This window comes from Thermothelomyces thermophilus, chromosome 5 (genome assembly GCF_000226095.1).
Source record: "Thermothelomyces thermophilus ATCC 42464 chromosome 5, complete sequence".
Classification (NCBI taxonomy): domain Eukaryota; kingdom Fungi; phylum Ascomycota; class Sordariomycetes; order Sordariales; family Chaetomiaceae; genus Thermothelomyces; species Thermothelomyces thermophilus.
Window position 1 is genome coordinate 3,040,826 of NC_016476.1, and position 21,759 is coordinate 3,062,584.

Here is a 21,759-nt window from a genome sequence, read left to right on the forward strand (position 1 = left end):
GATGACCCCAGGTGTAAGTAGTTATTAATTACAACCTACGGAGTCCACTGACTACCAAGTAGATTGATTATATCTCACTATTAAACCTCACTCTCTATAAAGCCTAAGTAGGAATTGCTCACCTAGGTACTCCATACCTAGGATGTGGTCGTGAATGGCGTTATTGACCCTGGCAATTGCATCGGTTCGTGTGCACCAATCTCGGTCTCTGAACCCCCCACACTCGCGCCTCCAAGATGAATGCGAAACCGAAGGTTGTGAACGCGAGAGGCATGCATTTGTTATCGAGTTTTGTCAGGAACGGTTCCAATAACTCATACCCTTGCACTATTTTGGAAAATCCGGAGCAGGTTGAGTGGGCAGATAAAGATGCAATTCAGGGGGTTACGACATGCAACTGAAAATGTCGTGATCGGCCGAACCGGTGCCGGGCCAAGCAACCACGGGGATAAGCTCTGTTTCCGGAAAAAAGCCATTGGCTTGCGGCGCCTATGTAAATTATGTATGATTAATACCTACCCGTTGTGGGGGAGACCCGAAGCTCCAATTCTGACTCGAGCTAGCTACGAGCTAAGTGCCTAAGCTACATAGCAAACAAAGCATGGTCCAGCAATCCGAGGCGGCAGGCGTCCAGCCTTCCGAGCGGTCGCCGCTCTTGGCCAAGACGGCGGACTCGAACGGAGAAGGAGGCGTGTCACTCTCTCTTGGGGAGGTGCCGGCGGAGGTGCCGCTGAGCGAAAGTCGAGGCAATGGATCAGTCTCAAAGATCGGAGGAGGAGATGATGAAGAGAGTCAACACCAAGAGCAAGTGAGCCGGAACGGGGCTAGAAACGGCCATGTGGCGCGCATCATCTCGGTTCTGCTCATTGGTAATTTACGTCTTCTTTTACCCAGAGACAACTGATTGTCCTTTCAGAAATCACGGATCGCTGATTCAAGTCTTCAGGTATCTTTGTGGCGCACGCCGACGGTTCTATTCTCCTGGCCACGCACCCCGTCATCGCCTCGGAATTCAATGATCTGGAAAACTCGAGCTGGCTGATCACAAGCTTCGCCCTGGCGGGCGCTGCCACGCAGACCTTGGTGAGCAAGTCGCAACTTGCCTCTCCAATCCCTGCTGACAACAGACCTCTTTTTTACAAAAGTACGGAAAATTGAGTGACATCTACGGCCGCAAGACATTGGTCATCGTCGCCTATGTTATATTCGTGCTCGGTTGGTAAGTGTGCTCTTCTCCCGGGAAAAAAAAGAAAAAAAAGAGAAAAAAAAATCAAACTAATACGATGCTAACGGCAACAGTGCCCTTGTGTAATTATGTCCTGCGTTCTCGCCTTCCCCTGAAACTTGATTCGACCGTGTTCGCACATCATCGCACGTGCTAATGATAAGGATAGAGGCATGGGCCAAACCATGTGGCAAGTCGTCCTCGGCCGAGTCATCTCCGGCGCAGGAGCATCCGGAATGGCAGGACTGGTGTCCATTCTCATCACGGGTAATGATAATTATGCCTCTGAAACGACCCGAGGAGAGACCCCGTGTCTTCACGTTCTCGAGCTAATTAATCCTCCAATAGATCTGCTTCCAATTCGAGAGGTCGCACAGTGGCGCGCATATGTCAATCTTGTTGCCACTCTGGGCCGCAGCATAGGGGGGCCCCTGGGCGGTTGGCTTGTCGATGTCATCGGATGGCGATGGTGATTATGATCTAATTACGGGATCCCATAATATCCGCTCTGAAACTAATAGCGCGCTTCTAGGTCCTTCTTTGGCCAGGTTCCTCCCATCCTGCTCGCAATCTTTCTCGTCACCGTCTCCCTTCCCTGCTCCCCGGCCACATCATCCTCGAACGGCGTCGACGAAAATAGACTTGCACAGAGAAGCAAGATCAGCCGAGTCGACTTTAAGGGCTCTCTCCTCTTTGCCCTGGCCATCCTTGCCTTTCTCTTGCCCGTCGAGCTCGGAGGCGTCAAGCTGCCTTGGTCTCACCCGGCCATCATTGTCCTCTTTGGTCTGAGCCCCGTACTCCTCTTGGTTTTCGTCGCAGTCGAAAAGAGACAAGGAGAACCAATCTTGCCCCTCGGCATTTTTCAACGGCGCGATGCCGTTTTCTCCTATGCCATCCTCGGCTTACAGACTGCCGCCCAGCTCAGTGTACGTGTGCCCTTCCTGCTTGTGTTGTTCGGACGGGAAGGTTATTACCCATGGCGTCGTGGGCGTTGTGAGCGTTGCGAGGAGGGCACGATTGAAAACTGACCTGGAACTTGCGGTTCAGCTCATGTTTTCGGTTCCGCTATACTTTCAAATCACGACTGGCTCATCTAATACCGCATCTGGCGCTCATCTGGTGCCCGCCGTGGTCGGAAATGCGATAGGCGGGTTGATCTCCGGAGTGATTATCAAGAGGTGCGTCTTGATATCCCGAATACCACCCGGCCGGGAATGATGTGGCAGAGTGGACATACAATACGGTGACTGAGACTATTAACCTCCTTACCCAGATCCGGCCGCTACAAGACCCTCATCATCCTGGCCGTCACGCTCTCCTCCCTTAGTTACTTCTTGCTCATGCTCCGCTGGCATGGCAGCACCAACTTCTGGGAATCCCTCTATATCTTCCCCAGGTTCGTCCCCTCCACAATTTCCTTTTTTTTTTTGTCCTCTTCTCTCTCCTGCTTAAACACTACTTGCGTGGGGTTGGGGTCCCCCGCCCATCTACACACCCGTCGCGCCCTTCATCTAATTACCCACAAATAAAAGTCCGCATTGACTCGCTATTAACACCCTTCCTCAGCGGTTTCGGCACCGGAATCGCCCAGTCCGCCGTCTTCGTCTCCCTGCAGGCCGTCATTGCAGCCCAGGACCCGTCCCACCTCGCGCCCGCCATCTCCTTCATGTACCTCACCACCACCATCGCCATCACCCTCGGCGTGCCGCTCTCCAATGCCGTCATGCAGAGCGCACTGCGACGCAGCCTGTGGAGGAGATTGATTGCCTTGGGCCTCGACGGAGACGAGATTGCAAAGGTCAGTTGCATATTCACATTCATGCCAGAACTTCGGGAGACCAAAAAAAATCTCGCTGCATCAAAACGATAGTTAATTACTCGAGGACGACTTGGCTTGCGACTGACCATTTATGATTTTGCTAGATCGTCGAAAACACCGTGTCGGATGTCGATTTTGTAGATCAGGTCACGGGGAGGCTGAGGGATGCCGTGGTCGGCTCATATGTGGACGGGCTCTGGTGGAGTCACGGTGAGTGAGCCCCTGAACTCCGCTGGCGATACATAACCCTTCTTGTTTTCAGCGAACGTTTTGTTCTCTTTTTCCTGACACGATTGGCTCCGTAGGTGTCTCGTTCTCGTTCTCCGCCACCGCCTTCGTGCTGGCTCTCTTCATCCGGCAGAGGCCTCTTGACGGGCCAAGGGCGTAGGGAAGAACAGATTCATGACAGACAGGGGGGGAGGGGTGGAAGGGGTAGATATATGTACATACATACATATCGCACCCGTTTATCTGTCTAGAAATGTCGTGCGTCCTTTCAAATCTTTTGCGGAGAGGCAGCAGTCCCAGGGGCATGACCACGGAAGAGGTGAAGAGATACGAGATAATTAGTCGTCACACGCGGCTCGCTCAGACTAAAGAACAACACAAGGTGGTGATGGGAGAGACATTGGCTCCCGTCAACACCAGCAACCGGTTACCAGCCAACTTGGCCAAAGTCAAAAAACACCGCACGAAGCATTCTAATTTTGAACCCCGTCACATCATTTACATCAACATTTCGACGCACCCCCTCCTTCCCCCCTTCTACAAATGCTCCAAGAACATATCTCAAAAAGCCAAGTGGTATGTACGATGCTTGAAAATAACTCAGCTTATCCTAGAACCGCTTTTATGAGCCCGCAATGCCTAACCCGACCCTGGGGTGCCCATACTGTCCAACCTGTGGTTGCCCAGCTTGCTGTCCGCCGACGCCGCCGGCGCCGCCACCGCCCTGCACCCCAGCTGCACCTGCTGTCCCCGTCCGCTCCCTCATCCGTCTCCCCTCCATGAGGCCCCTCAGCCCCCGCTTCTGCAAGCCAATGACGCTGCTCAGCTCCCCCGTCCAGATCTCTCTGCCGCCACCACCCCGATCACTGTCGCCCACCTCGGACGCGCTCCACTCGCTTCCACTGACGCTCGTTGTCGCACTCAGCTCGTCGCTGCTCGGCGGGGCCCCGGGCACGGACGTGCTGATCGTGAGGCCCGCCATCCCGCGCGTGGCAGCGCTGCTGCCCGCTTCGGAGCCGGCAGCACTGCTTCCGTCGGGCGGCCCGTGCTCCGACTGCTGGAGGTTGTCGGCGGTGGTGCCGCCAAGGCCGTACAGCGCGGCGGACGCGGGGAAGAAGTTGGGGTTCAGGGTGCCGTCAATACCGCGGCCGCCTCCGGCTGCCATCGCTGTGGCGTTGAAGACGGCTGCGGCGTTGCGGTTGTCGAGGAGGCCGTGGAGCCGCTCGACGACAGCCTCAAGGAGGCCGTCGATGCGGTAGGGGCGGGCGATCTGGAGGAGGCTGCAGAGAATCTGAGGGGTGCAAAGCGGGGAGGACGGGGCGGGGAGGCTGGAGGTGTAGAGGAAGTGGAGGAGAGCCTGGACGGTGAGGTAGGTGTGCGGCAGATACAGGCAACGCGGTCGGCTGTTGGGCGGCAGCGTCCGCGGAGTCGGAGCCGTATTGATGGCCGCGGCGTCCACCGGGGTTCCGGCCGACGTGCCGGCGTTTCCGGCTTTGCTGGTCGAGCTGCCAACCGAATACAAGGTGCTGCCGCTCATGATGGACGGGGTGATGGTGAGGTTCGAGCTCCGGACCGAGCCTCCGGGAGCAGATACCGAATTCGACCGAAGGGTGGCAGCATCACTGCCATCCTGCGTCGCCGTGCCCTCGCGTAGCAGCTGGACAAAGTACGGGCCCCACCTCCTCGCGACGATTCTCGAGTTGATGGGTATCCGCTCACCGCCAATACACAGGATATCCATATCGGCCAACTCTCTCATCGCGAGGGCCTTCTCGCCCAGCTCCTCGGCCGCGCGGCTGTGGTACCTGCCGCCGGCAGTGAACCCGGCCTTACGAGCCAGACTCAAGCCAGGTCCGGTGTAGGGACTGCTGGCGCTGACGAAGCCGCTCATGGGGTTGATCTTACGAGGATTGTCGTAGAAGCCAAATGCCTCCAGCTCGACCATGCAGACATTGGTAAAGTTAATCCTGCGGTGGTTGTAGTCATCCACAAGGCTCCGTCTCCTGTTGCCCAGCACGACAAACGTGTTCCGCCTGTTCCACAAGACGCCGCGGTTCCAGCTACCCTGGCTGAAGACGGCGCCGCCGGCGTCGATGCGGCTCCACGTCAACGTCCGCAAGTCTAGCGCCCAGAGAGCGTATTCCTGTTTTGACGACGTGAGGTAGGTGCCGCTCACGACAAAATGAGTATCGATGATGCCGCCGTTGGGAAACCGCAGCCCTGGGGGGCTGTAGGTGCCGCTCATCGTCCGTTCGCTGAGGCTGCCGTCGGGGGCCCTGATTTGCAGCTCGATTTTGACGTCCAAAAAATTGTAATTGCTGTAGATAAGCATGCTGGACCCGCCCTCTTTGGCCTCCTGGCTGATTCCTCCACCATCCTGACGAACGCCACCGGGAAACGACTTGCCGAGCTTAGCGGTCACGGATGGGGGGAGCGGTGCTACGACGCTGCGGTACGCGCCACAGCTCTTACCCAAGGGTTGCGTCGAGACCCATTTTAGACTGCGCAGGTTGAAGACACTAATCTGCTCGATGTAGTGATTTGATGCGTCTTGACCCCCGACTACGATCATCTCGGCGCCGCCAGCCCCGTCAATATTGATACCGATCCGGCCCTCGTTGGGGTTGCCTGTCGACGGATTGTGCTGAAGCGCCGAGAGGGGCGCTCGGTGTGAAACAAACGTTGCGGATGAAGGGAGGATGCATGCGCAGTGCGCGTAGCGTCCCTGAGGGGCATCTTGTGTCGGAATGAATGTCCATTTCCTCGTCGGGACGTCGTAGATGTAAATATCTGACATGACCGTGACCTCGGGTTGCTGGTCTTGCGGTATGTTTTTCTGGTTCGTTGTCGGCGACATGCCGCCATAGCACACCAGCTTCGTATCCCCAAGCGCGCACATCGAGTGGAAGTACCGCGGAGGAGGGATATCGCCCGTCGTTTCCACCTTTGTCCAATGACGGCGAATCAGGTCAAGCTCGTACAGATCCGAGGTCAAGGGCGCCGGTCTGCTTCTTGACAATATCCTCCCGCCAAACACATACAGCTTGTCACCCAGGATGGTGGTCGTGGCTCCAACAAGGGGATGCGGCTCCCTGCCTGTTGTCCTGTGTACGTTGCACATCAACCCCGACAAGTGCGCCGACGGAGTTGCGGTCCCGACGGCCGTGCCGCCGGCCTGTGTCCTCGGCTGGCTATTATTGGGCGACTGACCGGCCGAAAGCGGGCCGGTGCTTTTCGGCGTCAGATTATCATAATTCCGGTCGTCTTGTCCGTCATGCCGAGACGAGCTCGCCAGGCTGCTCTGGCTGCTATTGACGCTCACGTCCTGACCGTGGCCGGCTTCCCCTCGGGCGTACAACCCGCCACCTGTCTCCATGGATGAGGCCGACTCCATCGTGCCGGGTCTGCTGTCGTCGTTTTCCTCCGTCTCGGTGTCGAGAATCGTTGCCAGACCCCTCGGCTGCTGGGGGACGGCTAAAGGCGTCAAGGGACTCGCTGGCGAAAGTTGCGGCGGCGGCGGTTCGGGCAAGGGCTTCGCAAGACTATCCTGCAGACTCAAGCTTCGTGCATGTTGTGGGGGCGGCGGGCGTGTGCTTCCGGGGGGGATAGTTGCGGAGCTGAGGGAAGACTCGAGTGCAGGAACGTCTGACTCGGACGGCTGGCGCAGAGAGAGCTTGGAAGGTCTTGCCGGCGTGATCTTTTTGATGCCGCGAAAGGCCGAGGATATGACGGCGGATGGCGACTTTGAGGGGAGCCGTTCTTCAGACTCGGAGTCGGACTGTCGGCTAAAGTGGTTGCCGGGTCTGGCCTGCTGCTGGCCTAATCCCCCAGAAGTTAGCGCATGGCCTGACATGCTTGGCGCAAGCAGAAGCCTGCCGCGAGGTGAAAAGCGAGACGACCGGCCACAGTCACTGGTTTGTTTGGTGTTTCAGGGTAATTGAGGCGGAAACAGATGCGGCGCAGTTGTCTGGTTCGCACCGGGGCTGTGATATCAATTCGACCAGGAGCGTCTGATAGAGGAAGCAGATGATGCGGATGTTGGTAGGGCCACATCTGAAGGGAAAAAAAAAAGCGTTTCTTAAATGGAGTTGAAATGGCCGTCACGGAGGTAGGTAGAGCGGTGGACAAGACGAGGGTTGCCGGGCTCCGACACGCAACTCCTGATGCTGGCGGAGAGACGGGTTCCAGCGACCGGGGCCCAGATGTGCGCCGGGGAGTCCCTTGACAGCGGCTCTCTCCAGCGCCTGGAGCCCAGCCGAGTAACGGCAAACATATGCCACGCAGCAATCTTTGTCGGATGGAGCAGAGGAAGCAGCAGTAACTTTAGCCCGGGGGGGGGGGGGGGAGGGGGCTTCGCAGAGTGGGAGTGAAGAAACCCGCAGGGCGTGTAAGCGAGGCCGGGGCTGAAGGATCCTCGCCCGCTCAGAGTGGCACGGTGACCGGGATGGGGACCAGAGGACCTGCCGCGGGAGGGTGGGTGTGCGTGCGTCGCGTAGCGACGGCGGAGGGCATCTGGGAAAAGAGGAAAGAAAGGAACGGAACACGAAGGCATCCATACCTAGACCTACTCGCTACTTGTTGAAGATGCTGCGCCAATTGATGCCGGGTCGAAGCCGAGTATCTAGTGCGCAGCAGACGAATCGCAATCTTTCAGCAAGACGGTGGGAGACACGCGGAGATTTGTACGGTCCGTTCACTGCTCTGGCTTGGTCAGAGTGTCCCGCACGGACGGCGTCGGGAGAAACGAGCGGGAAAAGGGGGTTGCGACAGGGAGAAATGAGCGGACTCGTGGCGATGAAGCTTGCAAAGGGCGGGGGCAGAACCCTGGGATGCAGTCAGTAACCGGCGGCGATCGCGGGCACCGATGGAAGATCAAGAAATCTAGCAGTCGGGCGGTGGGAGATGTCGAAAGGGAATGCGAAGCCCAGAGCTGTCATATGAGGGGCCCGTGGCGACAGGACCGCACGAGGCTCTCCCGCTCCTCCGCTGAGATGGGGACCCCTTCTCTTCCATTGGGGCTCTCCTGTGGCTCCTCTGGGGGGTCTGAGCCGGTGGGGCAGCGCACAGACCAGTTCAGTTGTTGGCTCGCCGCTTGACTCGAAGGCGGACACCTTGGCAAGTGAGAAGAACTGAACCTGCAGCAAAAACATACCCGGGAAGAATACTGTAATCCGTATATTTTATCTGATCTCTGCAACACATACAGATTTGACACAAGAATGCAGTCCCTGACGCAAACTGCATATATGCGCGTTTTGCTTCGATTCACGTCCATAACAGGATGAATTTGCGCTACCGTGTTGAATCATGTTAAACGGCTCAGCAGCACACAGTCCCTTAACGTTAGGTACCTACTTACATATATATGCTAGCTGTCGCCAGCGGAGGCCAGGAAGCAGCGCTAGCACACGAGTGTAATCCAACGTGGGGAGACAAGATTAATCGCCGGTGGCAGTAATTGAAGAACCGGGAGCGAGAGAAAAGGTGGTCAGGAGATGGATGGTGACATTTCGGGGCGAACTCGACAACACACGAAAGCAAAAGGCATACCCTCCTAAAAACGCCCCTCCAAGCATCCGCCGGTCCCGTGTGTTAAGTTTGGGCGGTCCACACCCCTAGGGCGCATGTTTTCGTTCATGCGCATCCCTTGCTCCGATATAGTTGAGCACCCGTTTCTGATCACACCACTGCTCGGCGCATCTGATTTAATTCTTGGGCAGCGGGGTGAAGCGCAGGTACGGCTTCACGACACGCATCTCAGGGAAGAGCTTGGTGGCCTCGTCGCCCTTGATGGTGGGGTGGACGATGACGTCGTCACCCGGCACCCAGTTGATCGGGGTGGTAACCTTGTGCTTGTCGCCCGTCTGCAGAGAGTCGATAATGCGAAGAATCTCGGCGCTGTTGCGGCCGGTCGACGCCGGGTACGACAGGATAGTGCGGATCGTCTTCTTGGGGTCAATGAAGAAGACAGAGCGGATCGTGAAAGCGATGCCCTTCTCGTCCACGTTGGTGGTGTCCTGGTAGTCAATCCTGGAGCACGGTATCAGGACCTGCTTCACGAGTTCACAATCGCTCCATCCCCATCCCAGGAAGACTCACATGTCGTAAAGGTAGGCCACCTTGCGCTCCTTGTCGGCAATGATGGGGAAGTTGACGAGCGAGCCCGTGACCTCGTTAATGTCCTTGATCCAGCCCTCGTGGCTGCCCAACGTGTTGGCCGAGAGGCCGATGAGCTTGACGCCGCGCTTGGCGAACTCGGGCTCAAGGCGGGCCATCTCGCCGAGCTCCGTGGTGCACACGGGGGTGAAGTCCTCGGGGTGGGAGAACAGGATGACCCAGTTGTCGCCAATGAACTCATGGAAGTCAATGGGGCCCTTGGTGGTATCGGCCTGGAAGTTCGGGGCGATCGAGCCCAGGCGGAGGCTGCATCGCGCGTGTTAGCGACGGTACCTTTCGAGGGTTCGGGGCACTCGCGCTGTCCCCTTCAGAGAAAGAGAGGCTGGAGAGAGTACATGGGGCACGTACGGTGCAGCACGCTCAGTGGCCATTTTGCTTCGGTTTATGTTGAGTTCAGAGGTTCTGATCTCTCTGGACGGGTATCACAACGAAGAAATGCGATTTTTTTTTCGCGTTACTTCAGGGTTGCAGAGAGGATGGTATGATGGGATGGAATGGATGAAGCAAGCAGGAGCAGAGGAGAGCTCACAGAGAGGGGTAGTGGGCCGATTATAAGAGAGCTTGGACTTCGGGATGATCTGTCCCCACGATCTACCCAAAAGAATTAATAAACCACCCTTTTTCCAACTCTGGGCTTCATCCGGGCTTTTCGCCGCGCGCAACAGCTGGCTGGTCGGCGACTCAACCATGTCGCTCCGAAGCCCGAAGAAGCTCTCTTTGACGCTGCTGGCGCCGCGACGCGGGGCATTCAAACCCCTCCATCAGCCTGACGTGGGCCGCCAGTGCCCCTCAGTGGCCTGATTGGGATTAGCGTCGCATTGCGCGATCGTTGGCACGCCTTATTGGTCGGCGTGCAAAGGCAAAGCCATCATGTCATTTGGCGCCCGCTGTCGCAAACAAGTTGAGCAGCCTCGCCGGCATTCAGTGCAAGCTTGATCTGGTGGGGGTTGGCGCGGGGTGGTGTGATGTGCAAGCTGCAGACTCCCTCCCATCACCTGAAGTACACTAGGGCGTCGCGACGAGAAAGAATGTCTGGACTGGCCTTCGCCTTGAGCACGTCTCGTCGTCTCCGTTCTTTAGTGGAACCACCCTAACGTTAATCCACTGGACACTCAATTGATAAGTTGGCGCCGTGACATATTTCGATTGGTGAGAACCTTGATGGATGCAACGTGCGTGTTTCCGAATCACCGGCGTTTCCATGGTCTTGGAGCCGAAGAAGGATGGTTCATCACAGAGTTTGCGATTTGACGATTTTCTTGTCGGCACAGTGCATTCCTCTTTTCGTGATCGTCAAGGAGGCCCGGCATGTCCGCCCGTCAACAGATGGGACTCTAGCTTTCTTCTTGTCAACCACCGCTTGGATGTTCATGTGCCTGGGTAGACTTGAGGAAAATTGTTAACTTCTCTGGCTGAATGGCGCTGGATGTTCGTTGCGCAACCGAGCTGACACGGAGGGCGTTCGTGAAGGGTGGGAGGTTGATACGGCCAGGGAAGATGCGCTTCACATAGCATCAGACCAAAAAGTGTCGAGAGACTAATTGCCTAATGGACATACTCAGTAAGGAGGGCAAGTAGTATTTATTCACTGCGCCGTACTGCGTACGGGCATACCGGGATAGGCGGGTGAGGTAGGAGGCGCCTATAGATAGGACACCTAGGAGTGTAGGTATGTACTGAATAGTAATTACACCGTCCCGCGGTCCTACAGGAAGGGTATCCTCCGAGGTACGGAGTACCGAACATCACGGCAAGAGGGGGCCATAAGAGGGCGTGCGCAGGCTGCAAGAAGCTCAGAGCTTTACCCTCCCGCCTTGTAGAGCCTCCCAGTCCTCCGGCCGGAACCTGACATATGTATCTCCCTTGAGCCAAAAAACATTGTCTGAGCCCGTCTTGCTCGGCTCCACCCCTTCGCTTCGCAGGTTTGTCTTTTGTTGCTTGTTTGTCCCCGTCGTCTGCAGGCTCCCACCCTTCACAGCCCGCAAAAATAATGGCAGCGCATACTTGGGCAGCCCGGCCCGGACATGCTTCGCCAGCGTCCTGAGTGTTTCCTCGCTCGGCACGCCGTCGACGCCACCAGCCAGTGCCGACTTCTGGAACACCACGGCCGCGCACCCGGCACGGCCCTCGTGGCGCGGCAGCTGCACACCGTAAACATTCGCCTCAAGCACGCCTGGATGCAGGCCCACAACCTGCGCGACCTCGGCGGTCGAGACGTTCTCGCTCTTCCAGCGAAACGTATCACCGATGCGGTCGTTGAAGAAGACCCTGTTCTCGGCGTCCCAGCGGACGACATCGCCGGTGCGGAACCACGCGTCGCCCTTAGTGAAGACGTCCCGCATGATCTTTTTTGAGGTTGCCTCCTTATCGCCGTAGTACCCCTGAAACCGCGACTCCACGTCTTGCGGCGGGAGTTTGAATAGCAGCTCGCCGGGGTCACCGCGCGGGGCGCGACGGCAGAAGCCGGTTTTAGGATCCCTGTAGGGAAGCTCCGTGTCATGGTCGACTTCAACAACGGCGACGGTCCGGCCAAGGATCAGGTTGTAAAGTGCGCCACTGCGGCCGATGGCGCCCATGCTGAAGTCGTTGCGGCTGAGATTCCACGTCGCAAAGTTGCCTTCGGTAGCGCCGTAGAACTCGGCGACGGTCTCGATACCGAAGCGTTCCTTGAACTTGTTCCATACGTCTGGCCGGAGGCCATTTCCGAATGCAACGCGCAACTCGTGCTTGCGGTCCAGATTCTCGCCCGTGACTGGGTCGGTGCGGGGTGGTGCCGAGAGTAGGTAGCGGCACGTCTCGCCGACATACTGGATGATGTTGGCGCGGTGCTTCCGGACGTCGTCCCAGAATCCGCTGGTGGAGAACTTGCGGCTCATGGCGAAGGTGGCGCCGACGGAAAGGGTGTGCAGAAAGCCGAGAAGCATAGCCGTACTATGATACAATGGCATTGCCTGCATGTCTCGGTAAGCTTTCAAGAGCTCGCTGACAGTGGCAGGCCACCGCCTGGGCGGCGTACGACTCACCGTGTAAAAGACGTCGTTCTTGGTTGTCCCGACCAAGCGAGACGTGAACCCGCCGACAACCGCAACCTTGGACCACGACACTATCGCAGCCTTGGGCAATCCCGTAGTTCCGCTCGTATAGATGAGAATGGCCATGGAATTGGCCAAGGCCTCGTTCCGCACATCATCTGGAGGGCGGATGGGCTCATGAGACAGCATCTGTTGCTCGACCTCTGGCGTAACAACCTCGAAGCTGACCTGGCTCAACTCGGATCGTACATCTTCCCCAATGTTCGCAGAAACCACAGGATCGACAAGAACAAGGCGGGTCGTTGCCTTCCTTACGCAATGCGCCAGCGGCTTTCCTGTCAGGTTGTAGTTGATGAGCGCGGGGACAGCTCCCAACGCCCAGAGAGCAAGGAGGAGGAAGATGAAGGTGTCGGTATTCTGAAAGTCCAAGGCCACAAGCTCCCCCATCTTGACGCCGCGCCGTTCCTTTAGCCAATCCGCATAGCGCAGCACCGTGTCATAGACCTGCGCATAGGTGTAACTCTTGTCCTCGAAGCGTAAAAAGACACGATCCTCGGAAGATTTGGAAGTGGCCAAATCCTCGAGGCGGTAAAAGAAGTTGATTCGCCCGCGGTTGGTCCACCAGGCCAATCTGGCGACGGTCGGGACGATGGAGTTCAAGAGGCGAAGGTCGTAGGATAGCTGAGACTTCGCGTTGATATAAGCTGCTGCAGCAGCGAAGGCCGTGGCAACAACAGGAAGAGGCAGCGGCACTGCGCCGTTAATGTGGGGCTCCCTCGCTCAAGGCAAAAGAATAAAAGCTGCGCGCTTACTGGGAGCCATCATGAGCAGCCAACTTTGTTTAGTTGCCAAAGATGGATAGTGTCAAGGTCGGTAAAAAAAAAAACACTAGGTATCTCGAGGGATAAAGATAAGAGTGGAACAAGGCTCGGCCCGGAGTCTGGGCTCATGGGGTATTAAGGGATCGAAAACGGGAAAGATCAGAACCTCTGAAGGGCTATCGGGCTAAATGGGTACTTTCAATTGAGACTGGCAAATTCTAAAGGCCCGCGATCTCGTTTGACCGCGGCAGTTCTGCTAGATTTAACATCAGGTCAAATCCGGGGAAACCCCGCGAGAAACACCAGCGGACAAGGGATCGGCACTAGTGTAGTTCCGAATTTGGGCAATGGTAGCGGGCGCTGGGGCAGGCCAGCTGAGGAGCAAACCTGGAAGGCCCGACCTCCTACTGGGAGTTCAGGTTCAAGTACTTCGTAGATAAGCGAGACTTCGCAGCAACATGGGCTGGATGTGTGCTACTTTGGAAAAGCGGCATTTGCTGGACACAGCAGAACAGCCACAGCCCGAGGCTCCCAGGAGGGCATCATGCCTCGGCTCCGTGCGTTACCATGCAGCGGCATGCATTCCACATGACACCCCTGAGCGATACGAATGGCTTTGTGTAATCCGTACAAGTACTGTACCTGACAATGGAAATTGCCAAGACGGGAAACACAGCAGTGGGCCAGAGACGCTGAGAAACTTGCTCGACCAACCTGACACCTTTCCGGGCCACGCAATGCGCAGTATGGACTTTGTCACTGAACGACCATGAGTATCGCTTCGTCTCAGGTCGCAGAGAACAGGCCACAGTGGTCCACACACATCGCTGAAGGGATGCGGAATCTTGGTTTGTCGCGTCGTGTCGTGCGACCTTTCGAGTGCGGCTCTGTCGGCACCAAAGACCCCTGGCGAGGGAGCAAGAAAATGGGCGCCAAGAATCATCTGAGGTACGAACCTCGGCATGTGAAACCGAAAGCGAGAACCAAGGGTGGACGGAAGCTCCCATGCTCGGGAGGCCCTTGAAAGCCTCCCGAGGGCTCCACGTTATCGGGCCTTATCTCCACGTGCCCCGCTAACTCTCTTAGGCACAAGCGTAGAATCCATGTGGGTCGGCTAGCTTGCAGGGACGTCGACAGCCAGCGTGTTGTAGCCGTGCAGCGCGGCAGATGCTCGATGGATGGGCAACCCGCTTTCACGCCGCCATGTCGATTCAGCAACCGCCTGAACCTGGGGCAGCGAACCTCGAAAGCCCCGTGACCGGGGCCGAAAGGACCACCTCATATCCTGGAGAGTCAACCAGAAAGCAGCCACCGCCGGAAAAGCCGTCCGACGTGCGGCGACGCTCCCACATCATCCTCTCGTTCTGGCTGATTGTCCTCTTTCTCGGCCTGCCGATCTGGTGGAAGACGACGACCATCTACCGCGCCGACCTGCCTTTGCAGGAGATGCTTGACTGGTCTGATGGCAAGGTGCGCGTGCCTTCTCACCCCGTCGCCCCGTTAATTTCGGTCTGCAGAAAGACGGCTCCAATGCTGACATGCACATTCCACAGGCGTGCCGTCCCGTCTTCCCTCTGCGCATCTCCATCCAAGCCAATGCGCTGCAGGAGCAGGAAGCTCAGAACCTCCTCCGGCTCACCCAGCATGCCCTCGACGACCTCAATGACTTTTCCGGGCACCACTTGCGGCTTCGGCTAGCGCCGCCCTCTGCAGCCAGCCATCACGACCGCGAGAGCGTCTTGACAATCCGACTAGTTCCGGGAGAGGCAGCGACGGCCAAGTTCGACGCGCACGAGCCGGTCCTCGACATAACATACCCGCCGAATTCCATCCCCTCGCCCACCTCGTCATCCTCTCCTCTCGCGACTTACGTGGCAGGACAGCTGCGGTCGGCATTCGCCGAGGAGCAGGCCACCATTTCGTACCTCCTGTCGACCAACTCGGTTCCTTCAGACCACCGGCCGCAGGGGCTTTCTTCAGAGGTAGCCGACTCGCTCGCGAAACGAACCACCAGGGCCCTGAAGTACGCGCCAACATATCATCTCACCTTTTCCCTCTTTACAAGCGGGCCGCTTCCGAGCAGCTGGGATATCGACGGGGCAATTGAGGAGTACATGAAGCCTGTGCTCGACGTGCTCTCGCCGATCCACAACTTCACCATCGACACCCAGGTGCAACTGTATGCAACCCCCGGGGTCCAGAATCAAGTGCTCAGCAAGGAGGACCTTTCATCATTTATCAATGCCGCCGAGTGGCCGCTGTCGCCGTCCATTGGGGGCGCACCGACGGTCAACTTTATCGTGTTTATAGGAAACCAGACCATTGCGCCGTCGTCGCAGAGTCCCGACGACGGCGACACGGAGGGACCTGCTTCACACTCGTGGCTGATCCCGCAATGGGGCACCGTCTACCTGCTCCCCCTTCCCCACGATACGGCACACCTCTCGGTCGAGGCGCTCAAGCAGCCCCTCCTGACCTTTACGTCGCACCTCCTCGCCCTGACGGGCACCCCGCAATCAGGCTCCCTGCCTCTGCGCCTCTCGACGCTGTCCCGGATCCGCTCCGCGGACCTCCTCCTGCGCGCGTCGTCCACGCTCGGCTCGCTCGCGCGCCTGGCCCTCGCCCTTCCCTCCATCTCCATCCCGAGCCGCGTCGCAGACGGCGTGTCCAAGACGATTCACCATCTGCGCCTGGCCTGCGAGACGCTCGGCGAGCCCGAGGGGCTTGCGCACGCGCGAATCGCCGAGGCGGAGGCGGAGCGGGCCTTCTTCGAAAAGAGCATGGTCGGCCAGCTATACTTCCCTGACGAGCACAAGGTTGCCGTGTACCTGCCGCTTCTGGGGCCCGTCGCCGTGCCGCTGGTGATGGGGTTGCTGAATGAGCTAAGGGCGTGGGTGAAGCGCAGGCGAGAGGCGGCAGAGGTTGGGGAGGCAAAGAAGAGTGAGTAGCAGGGTGATGCATATAACATATATATATATACCTGGCTATGCTGGCGTTTCCTGATTTTCCACTTGTGTATTTCAGTCGTTAGTTGTTCGTACAGTAATCAGCCTAAAGAATGACGAGTTGTTATATCCCTATTGCGTCTAGGAGCCCTTTCCAGCTGGATGTTGGCAAGTGCTTCAATCGTCCCGATTCGCCAACCAAAAGTGGTCCCTCAATATACCTAAGTTCAGTAGTCAGCCAATAACAAATTAGCGGGTTTAGCTCAGTTGGGAGAGCGTCAGACTGAAGTCAAACTTCAGGAATTCAATCTGAAGGTCGTGTGTTCGATCCACACAAACCGCACACTTATCTTTTGCCACTTGGAGCATCGAGATCCCTTTTTGTTTACTGGTGCGTTCTTCTAAGGTCTTAAAAAAAAAAAAAAAAAAAAAAAAAAAAAAAAAAAAAAAAAAAGGGAGAGAGAGAGAGAGAGAGAGAGAAAAAAGAAGGAGAAGAAGAAGAAAAAGAAGAAAAAACACAATACTGTCGGCAAAGTTCCGATTTCTCAACAGTCTGTCCAATTTCTCTCTGAAAGCATCCGGGATGAAAACAAGAGAAGAGCCAACGGCTCAATACGTACTTGGTACCTCAAGCCCATATGAACCACGGGATATCAGCTTGCAACAACACGAATGAATGCGATTTGAGAGCTTAAGAGTTGCGCCCCTGGACCTCGGTGGTGGCCTTCGCCTAGTCAAATGTCAAATGCCAACAAACAAGTCTGGCTTCGTCCCCGTTAGCTTTTAGGGGAGTTCTTGTAAGGAACGCAACTGTATTAGGTATAGGAGGAGATTTCATGTCCTTGTCCTGCTCTATTATCTCCAATCCAACTGTACTTGGTGATCCTGGTTAATTACCTCTCTCGCCTCCGTATCAGTACGGGCAGTTTCCGGTCTGGCCCCATCGCGCCGGCTGGGAACATCTTCCTTCTTCCTCCTCCATCCACCATCACCGAACTCCATAGCAGTTAATTAAGTCGGACCACCTGGATATGGACCACCCCCACCTGTGGACCACTCCAGCTTTAACCCTCAGGGTTATATATAGAAAAATACCCTCCCTTAACAAAACAACAACTAGATATTCAATATATAAAATAATAATAGGAACTTGTTCCTTAAATGTTTCTTATTTATATTTAGTGTAGCGTTTCTTATTATTTGTTATCTTACGTTGATATTTAAAATGTGAAAGATGTTAAGAAACCTTAGTATTTTATTAGTAGCTACTAACAATATTTTCAGATCTTATTTCTGACTCTGATAGCTATTCTAAATAAATAAAATAGTGATTTCTTGGTATATTTTCTATATTACTATCTGCCTCTAAAGATTGAAGTCTATTGTACTATTGTGGGATGTATAATGTAGGATTGAAAAGTATGAGTTTGTATGAGTTTGTATGGGAATGGGCGGTCCACAGGTAGGGGTGGTCCACTAGGGGGGGTTCCGACTTATACAATCGTTGATTCCGCATCCATCCATCTACCACAACTAATTATTCGCCGAACGGAGTCGAGGCTCCGTAGTGTCACCGACCGGAACTGTAACTAGTGCCACGCAATGAGTTCATCAGGCAATTGTTGCTCTGCACTTGCACAAGGTCGCCAAACCCCAAACTCGTAGCCTTCACGTTCACACAGGTGCCCATTTTTGTACAAATTTCTCCTCCTCTCCCTGCCAATGGCTGCATCTCTATCTGAATCTGCATTCACCCCTCGGCCTTGCGCTCTGCCCTGATTGCATGGAGTCCTGCACCCGCCCCGGCCAACCGCGCCTGACTGTAGGCGCATCGTTGTGCTACATCACTCCGCACAGGTAAGGCAGAATCACGATACGGGGGAATCGCTGGCGAAGCTGCCCTTGGTGCCGTACTGTCGGCCGATCTCCGCGCATTGCTTTTTAAGATCACGGGGTGTCACATAATTATGTTCGTCAATAACTATCCATGTCGGATACAGCATCTATGGATACGGGTGGACGGAATAAACGAGCGCCAGGGTGGAGGGGGGCGGCATGAGGAGGAGGTATACAATTGAAAAAGATGCCTACTTCGCATGGGGCGCGTATTGAGAGCAAGGTAGACAGGAATTGCGGCCACACTTGGCACACTCGTTGACTTTCTCGGAGGGAACCGTGGGGGTCACGCAAGCGCTGGGCTGTGAACAACGGGCGTTGAACGCCGAAGGCATGGGAGAGTTACCGAAGTTTTGGAACCTGCCGCCAAAATCGCGATGTAAACTTGCAGCATTAGCTGATGCTGACGGGCCAATGTTTCGAGCGCTTGAAGAAAAACGCCCCATCATAACCAACCGGCCATCAGCTAGCCTCGGCGTTGACAACGGTCTCAGGAGGGCTTCCAGAGTTCCCCGTGTCAACGATTGGCCGAACCGGTTTGCTCATGATGACATAGTCGGGATTGAATATCTTGCCGTGGCGCAGCTCCCGCGGGACAGGTGAGATCTCGTCTCTTTCAAAGCCCAGCTTTTTGTAGAAACTCAGCCCACGCTGATTCGACAGAAAGCACGTCAACATGACTTTTTTGATGGGCGGTAGATTAGCGGCCACGGTAGAGTGAAAACTCATGAGAAGCGAGCCCAGCCCTGTTCTGCAACCTAATTAGCTTTGTAAAGGAAAATAGATCACCTGCCTTACGCTTATTACCTTTGCAGCTCCGGCTGAAGATGAAGCTCATAGCAGTAAATAACAGGCTCGCCCTCTTCGTAAGTTGGCATGAGCGAAGTGAAGCCCCGGATGGCCATTGTGACTTTCTCCTTCACTAAAATGTACCGTAGCCCGGGAGACTTCATCTCCTTGAGTTTCTTCTTGGGCTGCCACTTGAATGTTGATTTTTCATAATCTGCTCGGCTTGTCTGCTCAATCAGTTGAAAGCAGGCTGAGATATCGGCTTCCGATATATCCTCCGCTCGTATCAGGTCAATGCTGTACTCAGTACCGGTTTTTGGATGGGCCCAAACTGTCGTCCACGTATCTTTGCCGGGTCTAGAATCACACAGCAGGGTGGATGAGATTAATTAGCCAGCCCGCGACTCCAACGTTCCTACGCATCGCTTGCTCCGTTTCCGCAGGACTACTTCAATAAAAGAATAAGGAACAGAAAACAGAAAGAAATCATGTCGCGAAAATATTTACTGACCCCGCTTTGAGATAATCTCTGATAAATTGTTCGTCAGTCTTGCGGTTGGCAAGCTCCAATGGACCCGTTTCGGCTCTCTGACGCTTTTGCTTCATCTTGACCGCTTAAATCGGTCGAGCTCAAATCTTGTCTGAATGATAAGGGAGGCGCACTGGAACAGGGGCACAAAGAGAGGTCGTGAGGCAAAGAAATGGGGAAAGTATTCTGCAGTGATGCATATTATATCCAAATGTTGAAAGTAGGCTGCCAACTTGTGAGTTATGAAGCATTTAGTCTGGAATTACGTGCGAAATACGGATACGTAATTACTTCTGTATGGCATCGTTGGAAGACCGGAAAGACGCAGCAGGCACGTGACACCGCCAAGACATTGGTTTTCGGCGCGACCCATCCCGCTCATACATCGCAACTCTTGCGAATCCGGCGAACGAGCGACGACGGGCAGCAAACGACGAAAAGGCGACAACTCAATCGCTTCCGCCCCGCCGCCACCTGCCACCGTTTCTTCGTGGTTGCGAACAAAACTGCCACTCAAATATGTCGAGCATTCTGCAGACCATGCGGTCCGCCGCACTCGCCACGAAGTCGCTCGCCTCGTCGATGCGCGCCCTTTCCCTCTCGACTCCAAAGAAGACGGTGCTCCCCGCAGTGCAGGCCCGGTGTCTGTCTCAGGCTGCTCTCTCGGCTTCGAGCAGGACCACCTTCGCTCGGGGTTCGGTTACCCCGGCCGTGCAGAGCGGCTTAGCAGTGTTCCAGAAGCAGCAGGCTCGGGGAATGAAGGTGCGCAGCGCCATCAAGAAGCGGTGCCAGCATTGCAAGGTCAGTATGGGACACACTCAACCGGGCGAACTCGTTCGGGTTATCGTTTTTCGTCCGGGCTAATCTCGTACTTTTTCGCGAGGCGGACAGGTCGTCCGGCGGAAAGCGAACAAGCGGCACAATGGTTATCTCTACATCATATGCCCTGCGAACCCGAGGCATAAGCAGCGCCAGGGGTAAGCGGTGATGTTCTGCAACAAGCGTCTGTTCTGATACCACTGGGAGCCGGGTTCTTGTACGATACGCGCAACGGGGTATAGAGTGGCCGAGGACGGTGTGACAAGGATTGGGGCTTTACAACTCGGCTCAATCAGCCGTGGTCCATCCGCTGGATGAGACAACCTACGCAGAGCGTCAAAGAAAAAATAGACCCATTGCGGCACGAATTGGCAACGGATTGCGGGGACAAGGTAGAGCTGACTGGGGCCGGAGGGTTGGAACCTGTCTGTCTTTTTTTACATGCCGTTAATGTACCTCTCCATGTTCTCCCACTCCGTCTTGCCTGTCGACAGGAGATACCGTATATGGCCCTTTGTCCAGTCAGCGCAGGTCGCGGCAGAAGATGACGGAGGTAAACTGACAAGGTCCTTGACGTCGCGATGTCTCTCAAACTCGTCCCTCACAAACTTGCGCGTCTCAGCGCGAGTCTTGGTGTCTGGGATTTTGCGTGTGCTCCGGATGATGGCCCTGTAGAAGGACAAGACCCGTGTTCGTTGAATGAACTAAGTGACGGGTTAACCAACACTCATCTTCCATGTGTTCCAGGAGAGGGCGACACTGACATGGTCCAAACTCAGCGCCGCATCGAGTCTCGGCCTCCGGTTCGTCGCATATGTGCGAAAGAACCGCAATGGAGTCGCCAAGGCGCGCATCAATTAACGGATAGGCCCTAAGCTGAATCTACTTGAAAGGAGTTACCGAGGCCGTTCTCGCACAGCCCATTGACGCTGTAACTGGGTCGCGGTGAGAGCCCGAGTTTCTCGAACATCAGTGTCCCAGGATTCGGGAGTCGAAATCTCGGCTGGCAATGACGAACTTGCAGCTGCGAACGTCATGCTTGGCGGACCCACTTCCCAAACAATCGACATGAAAAGAGAACCTACGCTGCCGAACGGCCAGCCAAACAAATCGCTGAAATGTACGGAGTAGTAAACCAAACTCTATGTTTTACCTTGGTGTACTTAGTACGTGCGCTGGGAATGATGCAAAACAATAGAACTTGCCCGCATGGCGCACTCCTATATGGAGTCTTCTTAATCTCGAAATGGAAACAATCATGATATTCAGACTTCTCAAGCACACTCTCGTAATCGATACGCGGGAGTGGGCCCGCCTATACGTCGGCCTCGGTACAGAAGGAATAAAGCAGACAAGTGGACGGCAAAAAGGGGATGGGAAAAAATAAGCACTCCTCCGGGAAGGCTCGAACTTCCAACCTCCTGATTAACAGTCAGACGCGCTAGCCAATTGCGCCACAGAGGATAACTTGTTTAAATG

At 55.6% G+C, this 21,759-nt stretch overlaps 8 protein-coding genes and 2 non-coding genes across 10 annotated transcripts; 4 read left to right on the forward strand and 6 right to left on the reverse strand.

Annotated features, from left to right (window-relative positions):
- Window positions 1-601: 601 nt before the first annotated feature.
- MYCTH_2129215 (uncharacterized protein) lies at window positions 602-3,432 on the forward strand (the record flags this gene model as incomplete). Its single annotated transcript, XM_003665319.1, has 12 exons — window positions 602-869; window positions 947-1,083; window positions 1,146-1,219; window positions 1,300-1,308; window positions 1,395-1,492; window positions 1,574-1,694; window positions 1,758-2,151; window positions 2,273-2,403; window positions 2,499-2,621; window positions 2,792-3,023; window positions 3,149-3,254; window positions 3,350-3,432. The coding sequence occupies 12 exons, from the start codon at window positions 602-604 to the stop codon at window positions 3,430-3,432; spliced, it is 1,776 nt and encodes a 591-aa protein (XP_003665367.1).
- Window positions 3,433-3,574: 142 nt separating this feature from the next.
- On the reverse strand, window positions 3,575-7,605 carry MYCTH_2308997 (uncharacterized protein). Its single transcript, XM_003665320.1, has one exon. It carries the CDS (start codon window positions 7,123-7,125, stop codon window positions 3,895-3,897), a length of 3,231 nt encoding a protein of 1,076 aa, XP_003665368.1. The 5' UTR covers window positions 7,126-7,605; the 3' UTR covers window positions 3,575-3,894.
- Window positions 7,606-8,425: 820 nt separating this feature from the next.
- MYCTH_2095451 (uncharacterized protein) lies at window positions 8,426-9,945 on the reverse strand. The gene is made up of 3 exons (XM_003665321.1): window positions 9,798-9,945; window positions 9,372-9,695; window positions 8,426-9,302 (listed from the first exon to the last, which is right to left on the reverse strand). The coding sequence occupies exons 1-3, from the start codon at window positions 9,818-9,820 to the stop codon at window positions 8,978-8,980; spliced, it is 672 nt and encodes a 223-aa protein (XP_003665369.1). The 5' UTR covers window positions 9,821-9,945; the 3' UTR covers window positions 8,426-8,977.
- A 923-nt stretch (window positions 9,946-10,868) lies between these two features.
- Window positions 10,869-13,533, reverse strand: MYCTH_2309003 (uncharacterized protein). Its single transcript, XM_003665322.1, has 3 exons — window positions 13,294-13,533; window positions 12,473-13,233; window positions 10,869-12,400 (listed from the first exon to the last, which is right to left on the reverse strand). The coding sequence occupies exons 1-3, from the start codon at window positions 13,304-13,306 to the stop codon at window positions 11,243-11,245; spliced, it is 1,932 nt and encodes a 643-aa protein (XP_003665370.1). The 5' UTR covers window positions 13,307-13,533; the 3' UTR covers window positions 10,869-11,242.
- A 932-nt stretch (window positions 13,534-14,465) lies between these two features.
- Window positions 14,466-16,380, forward strand: MYCTH_2309006 (uncharacterized protein). The gene is made up of 2 exons (XM_003665323.1): window positions 14,466-14,772; window positions 14,856-16,380. The coding sequence occupies exons 1-2, from the start codon at window positions 14,506-14,508 to the stop codon at window positions 16,248-16,250; spliced, it is 1,662 nt and encodes a 553-aa protein (XP_003665371.1). The 5' UTR covers window positions 14,466-14,505; the 3' UTR covers window positions 16,251-16,380.
- A 119-nt stretch (window positions 16,381-16,499) lies between these two features.
- MYCTH_t138 lies at window positions 16,500-16,590 on the forward strand. The gene has a single exon. It is a non-coding gene; the product is annotated as a tRNA-Phe (tRNA).
- A 2,015-nt stretch (window positions 16,591-18,605) lies between these two features.
- On the reverse strand, window positions 18,606-19,538 carry MYCTH_2067021 (uncharacterized protein; the record flags this gene model as incomplete). The annotated part of the gene is made up of 3 exons (XM_003665324.1): window positions 18,606-18,894; window positions 18,951-19,289; window positions 19,444-19,538. 3 exons carry the CDS (start codon window positions 19,536-19,538, stop codon window positions 18,606-18,608), a joined length of 723 nt encoding a protein of 240 aa, XP_003665372.1.
- A 319-nt stretch (window positions 19,539-19,857) lies between these two features.
- MYCTH_2309008 (uncharacterized protein) lies at window positions 19,858-20,347 on the forward strand. Its single transcript, XM_003665325.1, has one exon. The coding sequence runs from the start codon at window positions 19,981-19,983 to the stop codon at window positions 20,323-20,325; it is 345 nt and encodes a 114-aa protein (XP_003665373.1). The 5' UTR covers window positions 19,858-19,980; the 3' UTR covers window positions 20,326-20,347.
- Window positions 20,348-20,352: 5 nt separating this feature from the next.
- Window positions 20,353-21,269, reverse strand: MYCTH_2309010 (uncharacterized protein). Its single transcript, XM_003665326.1, has 3 exons — window positions 21,045-21,269; window positions 20,844-20,984; window positions 20,353-20,792 (listed from the first exon to the last, which is right to left on the reverse strand). Exons 1-3 carry the CDS (start codon window positions 21,132-21,134, stop codon window positions 20,718-20,720), a joined length of 306 nt encoding a protein of 101 aa, XP_003665374.1. The 5' UTR covers window positions 21,135-21,269; the 3' UTR covers window positions 20,353-20,717.
- A 401-nt stretch (window positions 21,270-21,670) lies between these two features.
- On the reverse strand, window positions 21,671-21,744 carry MYCTH_t153. The gene has a single exon. It is a non-coding gene; the product is annotated as a tRNA-Asn (tRNA).
- Between the last annotated feature and the right edge of the window lie 15 nt (window positions 21,745-21,759).

What these genes read in the sequence shown, in the direction of transcription:
- MYCTH_2309003 (XM_003665322.1), bottom strand. An exon ending in AGAACGACGTCTTTTACACG is followed by an intron (nt 12,401 to 12,472) that starts GTGAGTCGTACG and finishes CGAGACATGCAG; the next exon opens with GCAATGCCATTGTATCATAG.
- MYCTH_2308997 (XM_003665320.1), bottom strand. Translation starts at nt 7,125, where the DNA reads ATGTCAGGCCATGCGCTAACTTCTGGGGGATTAGGCCAGCAGCAGGCC.
- MYCTH_2095451 (XM_003665321.1), bottom strand. Translation starts at nt 9,820, where the DNA reads ATGGCCACTGAGCGTGCTGCACC. An exon ending in GCCACTGAGCGTGCTGCACC is followed by an intron (nt 9,696 to 9,797) that starts GTACGTGCCCCA and finishes CGCGCGATGCAG; the next exon opens with CCTCCGCCTGGGCTCGATCG. An exon ending in GTGGCCTACCTTTACGACAT is followed by an intron (nt 9,303 to 9,371) that starts GTGAGTCTTCCT and finishes ACCGTGCTCCAG; the next exon opens with GATTGACTACCAGGACACCA.
- MYCTH_2309006 (XM_003665323.1), top strand. Translation starts at nt 14,506, where the DNA reads ATGTCGATTCAGCAACCGCCTGAACCTGGGGCAGCGAACCTCGAAAGC. An exon ending in TTGACTGGTCTGATGGCAAG is followed by an intron (nt 14,773 to 14,855) that starts GTGCGCGTGCCT and finishes CACATTCCACAG; the next exon opens with GCGTGCCGTCCCGTCTTCCC.
- MYCTH_2309008 (XM_003665325.1), top strand. Translation starts at nt 19,981, where the DNA reads ATGTCGAGCATTCTGCAGACCATGCGGTCCGCCGCACTCGCCACGAAG.
- MYCTH_2309010 (XM_003665326.1), bottom strand. Translation starts at nt 21,134, where the DNA reads ATGCGCGCCTTGGCGACTCCATTGCGGTTCTTTCGCACATATGCGACG. An exon ending in CGGCGCTGAGTTTGGACCAT is followed by an intron (nt 20,985 to 21,044) that starts GTCAGTGTCGCC and finishes CCCGTCACTTAG; the next exon opens with TTCATTCAACGAACACGGGT. An exon ending in ATCGCGACGTCAAGGACCTT is followed by an intron (nt 20,793 to 20,843) that starts GTCAGTTTACCT and finishes GACTGGACAAAG; the next exon opens with GGCCATATACGGTATCTCCT.